The 8,518-nt window shown below is 44.9% G+C and overlaps 1 protein-coding gene across 1 annotated transcript; it reads right to left on the bottom strand.

The window, feature by feature from the left end:
* Positions 1–1,729: 1,729 nt before the first annotated feature.
* LOC307035628 (zinc finger MYM-type protein 1-like) lies at positions 1,730–6,622 on the bottom strand. Its single transcript, XM_079675214.1, has 2 exons — positions 6,286–6,622; positions 1,730–5,609 (listed from the first exon to the last, which is right to left on the bottom strand). The coding sequence occupies exon 2, from the start codon at positions 5,419–5,421 to the stop codon at positions 3,583–3,585; it is 1,839 nt and encodes a 612-aa protein (XP_079531340.1). The 5' UTR covers positions 5,422–5,609; positions 6,286–6,622; the 3' UTR covers positions 1,730–3,582.
* Between the last annotated feature and the right edge of the window lie 1,896 nt (positions 6,623–8,518).

The following is an 8,518-nucleotide window of genomic DNA, read 5'->3' as shown; positions in this document are numbered from 1 at the left end:
TCATATCTCAGGTTTGGAAATATCGAGTCTGGACGAAGACAATTTCCTTCAACTATCCGATGTCTTCACACATAAGACCATGCCTGTTTCCAAGCACAATATTCCTCTAGAGGAAGATCTGGAAAAATGGCCTTACTTAAAGGACATCAAAATTCATGAAATTGCTTCTGGCATTGACCTACTCATTGGGACACATTCTCCTAAGGTATTGGAACCTCGGGAGCTGATCAATAGCCAAGGAGAAGGGCCATACGCTGTGAAGACCCTACTGGGGTGGGTCTTCTATGGTCCCCTAAAAGGAAGCAACGACACTAGAGATGCTAATGGCCACCCTGCTGCTGCTGTCAATCGGATATCCATTACACACCTAGAGGAGCTATTGGTCAAACAATACAATCATGATTTCAATGAAAATACAAGCAAGGAAACAGAGGAAATGTCCAGAGAAGACAAACAATTCCTGAACATTATGAATCACTCTGCAACAATGTCAGATGGACCCTACTGCCTAGACTTACCATTTAGACAAGAACATCCCAGCATGCCAAATAACCGATGCATGGCTGAACAGCGTATCCAAAGCCTGAAACGCAAGAGACTCAGCTGTGTTTCAGACTTTGATCAATGATGTACTTCGAGACATGCTTAACATCTTTGTTTTCGTGTACCTGGATGACATCCTCATCTTCTCCCCTGACAAAAAGACCCACAGAGATCATGTACGCCGTGTCCTACAGCGTCGCCTGGACTACCACCTCTTTGTCAAGGCCGAGAAGTGTGAGTTTGATGTTTCCACTGTTTCATCTTTGGGCTTTCTTGTGTCAGTGGGCAATGTTTTTGATGGATCCGGCTAAGGTTAATGATGTCTCTGAATGGCCTGTCCCTGCAAACCGCATGCAAGTGTAGCGGTTTTTAGTGTTCGCCAACTTCTATAGGCGATACATAAGAAACTTTAGCACTGTTGCTGCTCCATTGCATGCACTAACCTCCCCAAACACAAGGTTTCAGTGGACCTCTCAGTCGGACAAAGCCTTCCCGAGGCTCAAGAAGGCCTTCACCACGGCCCCTATACTGATCTCCCCGGACCCACGTCTGCAGTTTGTGGTGGAGGTGGACGCTTCAGACGTGGGGGTTGGTGCTGTGCTCTCCCAGCGCTCCAGAGAGGACAACAAGATTCACCCATGTGCTTTCCTCTCCCGGAAGCTTTCTCCTGCTGAGAGGAATTACAATGTGGGGAATCGAGAGCTGTTGGCTGTTAAGGTGGCACTGGAGGAGTGGCGTCACTGGTTAGAGGGAGCTGAAGTGCCATTTCTTGTGTGGACCGATCACAAGAACCTGGAGTACCTGCGCACAGCGAAGAGACTCAACCCTCGTCAAGCCAGATGGGCTCTTTTTTTTTTAATCGGTTCAACTTTTCACTGTCTTATCGTCCTGGTTCTAAACACTAAGCCTGATGCTCTCTCCCGTCTCTTTGATACGGGCTCTGACCATTCTCCCCCCACTACTATCCTGCCTCCCTCATGTATGGTCGGTGCTGTTACCTGGGCTATTGAGGAGAGGGTCAGAGAAGCAAATGTTGGTAACCCAGGGCCGAATGGTTGCCCTCAGAACAGGTTGTTTGTGCCCTCTCCTCTTCGCTCTCAGGTCATCCACTGGGCTCATGCGTCCCCTCTCTCCTGCCATCGGGGATCAAATGGACCATGTTTGTGTTCAAGCAACGCTTCTGGTGGCCCAAGATGGAGAGTGAAGTGGGGGAGTATGTTGCTGCATGCCCGGTGTGTGCTCGGAACAAAGTTTGTCGTCGGCCATCTCCTGGTCTCCGACGTCCCCTTCCTGTACCTACTCGCCCTTGGTCGGATGTCTCTCTGGACTATGTAACGGGTCTTCCCCTGTCCCAAAGTAACACAACCATTTTGACCATTGTCGACAGATTCTCAAAGTTGGTGCACTTTGTTCCTCTGCCCAAGTTACCCTCTGCCAAGGAAACAGCGGAGGTTGTCCTGTCCAATGTTTTCCGGTTACATGGTTTCCCTAAAGATGTTGTGTCGGATCGTGGTCCCCAGTTTGTCTCCAAGTTTTGGAAGGAGTTCTGTGCTCTCCTGGGTGCCACCGTTAGCCTCTCCTCCGGCCTTCACCCTCAGTCCAGCGGACAGACCGAGCGGCTCCACCAGGAGTTAGAGACCGGTCTGCGGTGTCTCGTCTCTCAGAACCCCACTACTTGGAGTAAGAATCTTATCTGGGTTGAGTAAGCGCACAACACATAGCCTTGCTCTTCTACTCAGGGCCGGCCCTAGACATTTTGGTGCCCTAGGCGAGATTATGATTTGGTGCCCCCCCCCCGCCTCCAAGCAATACACAATAGAATATATAAAGAATAAATGAAAAATCTCTACAAAAGACCAATACACTACAAAAACTGAAACTTATTGACATAGGTAATATACATAAAGAAGGTTTCAAATGTATTCATTATTGTATGAACATGTTTTAATTGGGGGGTGGATGTCACATCCTCTAGGGGGGTCCGGGGGTATGCCCCCTTCGGAAAGATTTGTTTTAACATTTTAAAGTAAAATGCTTCAATCTGGTGCACTTTGAGCAGAATTACTAGAGACTAGATCTAGGGGTACAACTCCAAACACCCATATGAAAAAGATCGGTTTACATTTTAATAACCAAATAAGTATGTGAACATAACCAATAACCCACAGCCAATAACAAATAAATGTAACATATTTTTTATTTATTTTATCCTTATTATTATTATTGTAGTTATTAAATGAAAATCACTCATCAAACAAAAGTAGCTTCTCTTAAAACTTCAAGAAAAGAAAGTGCAAACGTGGACAAAAATATAGCCAACGGAGCTCTTACAACTGAGGTTATTGCAAATAAATTAAGATAATGAACAACATTACACACACTATAAATCAAATGAAACAGGCAATCAGAACAACAAGTCTCTGCTATGTTATTGTGTCCTTTAATTAGTCCACATCCTTAAAGTCGGACACGTCTGGACTTCCTTGCTGCAAATTCATTTATTGTGTCGTCAAATGATATTTGCCCCGAAACCTTGCGATTGATGCTTATTAAAGCTAATCCATTGAGGCGTTCTTGAGCCATTGACGACCTCAGGTATGTTTTAATGAGCTTCAATTTGGAGAAGCTCCTCTCCCCAGCAGCAACTGTCACTGGAATAGTGACAGCGATCCTGAGGGCCACCCACATATTTGGATACACTTCGTTCATTTTCTTCTCCTGTAGGAAAGTCAGAAGTTCCAGGGTAGTCATGTTGGCTTTTGGCAAAGCTGGGAAATTCTGCATCTCCAGTGCAAGTTCCCTCTTATCCAGGTCTGACTGCCCACCCCAGCTCAGGGTGTTGCTGAGTGTTTCACACTGCTTCGTCAGATCTTCCTTTGGCAGGTCAGGGAAGTTGAGTAGCACCCCAAACTTTTTCTCTACTTCACCTAAGGCCTTGAATCGCTCCTGCAGTGATGCAATGGAAACATCCACCACCATATTGAAAAAAGAAACTTTGAGTTTCTTTAGTGCATCACTCACTTGCTCCTCCTGGGACTCCTAGGAGAACTGTCTCTTGGTTGATCTCAGCCTCTTCTGCTTGAGAACAGCTTCCACATTCATTTGGCCACAGATGTCTTTGGCAGATGCTTGGGCAGAAGCAAATCCATTGCCTCTGTAGCTGACCAAAGAAACTTCTGTTTTTCTCAGGAGGTCAACAGCAATATCCAACTGCATTGACACTGATTGCAACATTTTGCTGACATGTTTGATGTTGGTCAGGATGTCATACCATACCACAGTGCATATTGCAAAGCGGTATGATCCAACCTCTTCAGCCAAAGATTGTGCCTCAATTTTTACGACTCCATCTGTGGCTTTATCCCTCACCTCTAGAAGTGCATCTCTGACTTCTGCAGCCTGATACCTTACAGCCTCTATGCTGTTGATCCGACTCTCCCATCTGGTATCAGACCATGATTTCAATGTGATGTTCACATGGCTTTTTAGGATGGACCATCTCTGAGTGGAGGCAGAGAAGAGTGTGAAAAGCTTCTGCAGGTAGCCAAAGTAGCTAGTGGCTTCTGCAGAGCTTTTTGCTGCATCAGCTACCACCAGGTTCAATGTATGTGCTCCGCATGGCACAAATAAAGCCCTTGGATTGATTTGAACAAGTCTGGCTTGGACTCCTTTCCTCTTTCCTTTCATATTTGCACCGTTGTCATAAGACTGCCCTCTACAGTCTTCAAAAGGGATATCAAGCTGTTCTAATCTCTTTAGAATCAGGGTTGAAAGGCTTTCTCCAGTGGACTGTTCTACCTCAAGGAACCCCATAAAATGTTCTTTTATTTGGGGTGTGTCCTGGGTTGTAACTAGTCGAATAATGACTGATAGTTGCTCTGTATGGCTCAAATCTGGGGTGCAATCCAAAATAATTGAAAAGTATTTGGATTGTTTGATTTCCTTGACCATATGGTCCCCAATCTTCCCACTGATGCAATCTATCAGTTCATTTTGAATTCTTTTTCCCAAATAGGAAATATTGGTGGTTCCTCTTTGGACCTCAGCAACATGCTGTTTGAGGACTGGGTCGAACTTCGCCATGAGCTCTACCTCCTTCAGGAAGTTGCCATTATTTGGCTGGTTAAGTGTTTCTGTCGTCCCTCTAAAGGCAATATTTCGCTCTGCCAACGACTGAATTATTGCCACCAACCTGGTCAGGACTTCACGCCACTTCCTCTTTTCAGCCTCCATAAGTGCCATTTCTACCTTGTCTATAGTTAGGCCCTTTTCAAGTCGAGTCTCCAGTTCCTTCCACAACGTCATGTGCCTAGAGTGTTCTGGGCTGTTCTCATGTGTTTTTAGTTTGTCAGTGCAATTTTTCCAGTCATTTAGTCCACTGCTGATTAGTTGGTACTCTTTTTGGGAGAACAGCTTGCAGCAAAAGCAGTAAATACTTTTGTTTTTCTTGGAATACACAACCCAGCTCCTCTTGATTGTCTCTCCATTCACTAATCTTCTGTAAAAGTAGTGATGATGGCAACTTCTCCCTCCCTCCTTTTTAGGAAAAGTGAAGTCGGATTTTAAATGATATGGCCCACGTCTGACTAACTCCATCCTCACTGTATCACTCAGTGCTGGCCAGTCAGCAGGATCTGAGGGGACTGCAATGGTGGACTCAGGTGGGCCTGGGCAGTCAGCAGGATCTGAGGGGACTGCAATGGTGGACTCAGGTGGGCCTGGGCAGTCAGCAGGATCTGAGGGGACTGCAATGGTGGACTCAGATGGGCCTGGGTAGTCAGCAAGATCTGAGGGGGCTGCAATGGTGGACTCACATACTATGCTCGTTATTCCTTTACCTGCAGGCAGGCAATCCAAACATGCAAAGAAGTTATTCATGCTTCAGTTTTCATTATTTATCATAATAATAACAATAATAATAATGACAAAAAAGTAGTGTATGAACGATTACACAGAGACCATAAATGTTTGGCAAAACTTACATTCTTCAGAGTGTGATGTACATGGGAGATCAGATGTTCCTTCTCCAGCAACTGGGGGCTTTTTGAGGTATTTCTCAAGTGCAGCTGGACATTTATAGGGTAGATATTAGCACATTACAAGCAAAAACATTTATATACAGTCAGGCAAAAATAACTGCTGCAATCTGCCTCAGCTGTATGCAAGTTCACAACTGGCCTATATAAAAGTGAGGTTCTGCTGCCCCAGGAGATCATTTGCAAACATAAGTAACAACTAAATAATAACACATGCCCATATTGGTTGGTCAGCCTCACTTTATACAAAGGAGCAGTTATCCAGATAGCTTTCTTCTGGCTAACATTAACATTATTTCGTTACATCAGCATATAAAACAAAGCATTGCACAATAATTAGACATTAAAAAGTGCAGAAAATAAAAAAAATATAATAGAAAATAAACAGAAAAATAAATATATATATATACACACAAGTTGACCGTGAAAATAAACTATCTGACAAATTAAACACTATTGGAGGATCAATTTACAGCTATCACAATATAAAAGTAGGATATTATTTACAAAAAGATTATATAGGAATAATAACACATAAATAAAAACTTAAAATCATTTGTATCTATCATTCTGTATCAGAGGCTCGCTGCTAGCATGGCATCAAAGCTGTATCATGGCTACCTCCTTAGCTAGCTAGCTAGATTAAAATCAAATGTCTAACGGTACAGTACATACTGAATTTTTTTTTTTACACAAGCCGACTTACCTCTGTCTTTGACTTTCGATTCCTCCTGTTCTTTTTTCCGTTTCCTTCCCGTTGCCCCAGAAGGCTTGGACCTTTTCATAATGCTAATGTTTTGCCTCTTGCTGTTGCGATCGTTGCGATCTCCGACACTTTCAGCTGGAGCTGCCGCGTCACTTTGGCTGTGAGCCACGGCCTGTGGGTGCCTGATAATAAGCGACCATCCCCCCCTTTCATCACTTACAGTTACAGCGCCCATCGTACAGGGCAAATGCAAAATGTTGCCGCCGGCCCGGGGTGCAAAGGGTGTTTACTTTGTTCAATTATTGTAAATGTATTACATCAAGGGCAGAAAATTAGGCAGAATAAAAATTATTTTAATTTTTTTTTATTAAATTTTTTTTTCTCCCAGCGCAGCGCGGCAGCGCCCCTCCTGATCTGGCGCCCTAGGCGACCGCCTAGTTCGCCAGTGGGAAGGGCCGGCCCTGGTCTTTCCCCATTTCAGTGTGCTTATGGCTACCAACCGCCCCTGTTTCTGTCCCTGGAGGGAGAGGTCAGGGTTCCTTCTGCCTTGGCACTGATTCAGAGGTGGCGTCGCATCTGGACTGGGGCTAGACAAGTGCTGCTTAGGACGTCTTCTCGGTACAAGAGGGCAGCAGACCGCAGACGGATCCCTGCTCCCACCTATCGTGTCGGCCAGAGAGTATGGCTTTCCACTTAGGACCTTCCTCTTCGAGTCGAGTCCTGTAAATTGGCTCCTCGTTTTGTTGGTCCCTTCCCTGTCTCAAAGATTATTAATCCTGTTGCTGTGAGACTCAAGCTTCCCAGGTCCATGAGGTCGCACCCAACTTTCCATGTGTCTCGGATCAAGCCGGTCAAAGAGAGCCCTCTGGTCCCTGCCTCCAGACCCCCACCGCCCCCCCGGTTCATCGATGGAGGGCCAGTTCATTCTGTCAAGCGGCTCGCCGGCGGGCTCGTGGCCGCCAGTATCTGGTGGATTGGGAGGGCTGTGGTCCTGAGGAGAGGGAATGGGTATCTGCAAAGAACATTGTCGACCCAGAACTCATCCTGGATTTCCACAGGCATCATCCAGACGAGCCTGGACCGTCCGGTGCCGGTCGTTGAGGGGGGGGGTACTGTCACATCCTGGCCCTGGCTGATCGCCTCACTCCCTCACCTGTGTATTTTCGCTCCCTGTTAATCACCTGCCTGGCCTCAATGAGCCTCAGCTGTCCCTAATCATTACTCCTCACCTGTGTATTTAGTTTGTGCTGTTTCCTTGCTCAGTGCCAGTTCGTCTTGTCTGTATAGCAGAAAGTACTCCATGTTTCTCTCCTGATGTAATCTATCGTTCTAGCTGCTTAGCATTTGTACCAACCTAGTTGGTTGTTTTTCGTTGCTTCCAGTCAGTACATTTTTTCTATCATTGCCTGTTTTATTTTTACCTTTTGGATTAAACGCTTGACTAAAGACCTTTTTGCCTGGTTGTGCTCTTGAGTCCTATTTTTTGCTCGTGCCCTTAATTGTGTCTGATAGTCATATGTCTATCTCCATAGAGGCTGAATCATCATGTTAATCACAGAGCTATCATATAGCTATTGGCGTCTGATTAGACTCACCTTTACACCAAACAAGAGGATTCTCACATTGCGTTAAGATAAGATAACATAACATAAGGTAAGATAAGAAGTACTTTATTGATCCCAATTTGGGAAACGTTTGTGTTGCAGCAGCATAAAAAGACAAGGCATTGTACATTAGAGAACTTAAAAGACTAAAAAGAAACAACCCATTATGTAAACATCTGAAACAGAAATGAAGGCAGACTTCTTCTTTTCTCTGTAACTCTAACTAGTACTGTCTGTTGCTGGTATCTCTGACTAGATGTACAATGTGTCTCCCAGCAGAGTTAAACCAAAGTGCTGCTGCTTCCCATCATGCACCAGGGCTTTGCATTGCATCATGGTATATTGAGGCGACTGCTGGGGAGAAAAGACGCTGGTGTCTCTGTTTTCAAAGAGTAACTTCTCCTGATAGGTGTCGTCTAGCAAAACAACACTAAACTGACCCAGGAACGTGAGCTGCTCCTGTCTCTAATGGGGGAAGAGAATTACACCAAATCTGAAGCTTTCTGATCATTATCAATATGGAACAAATATATAAATAAACCATCAAACTGAGACAAAGACAGGCCACGAGTCCGACCCAAAATAAAGACTTTCTCTCAAAGTTCAAGATTTTTTTTCTCAAAATTCTG

Source organism: Notothenia rossii (assembly GCF_949606895.1).
Source record: "Notothenia rossii genome assembly, chromosome: 4".
Lineage (NCBI taxonomy): Eukaryota > Metazoa > Chordata > Actinopteri > Perciformes > Nototheniidae > Notothenia > Notothenia rossii.
The sequence above is the reverse complement of the archived record's forward strand: the minus strand, read 5'-3'. Positions and strand labels throughout refer to the sequence as shown.

Coding starts and splice junctions, on each gene's coding strand:
- LOC307035628 (XM_079675214.1), bottom strand. CDS start 5,421: ATGAATAACTTCTTTGCATGTTTGGATTGCCTGCCTGCAGGTAAAGGA.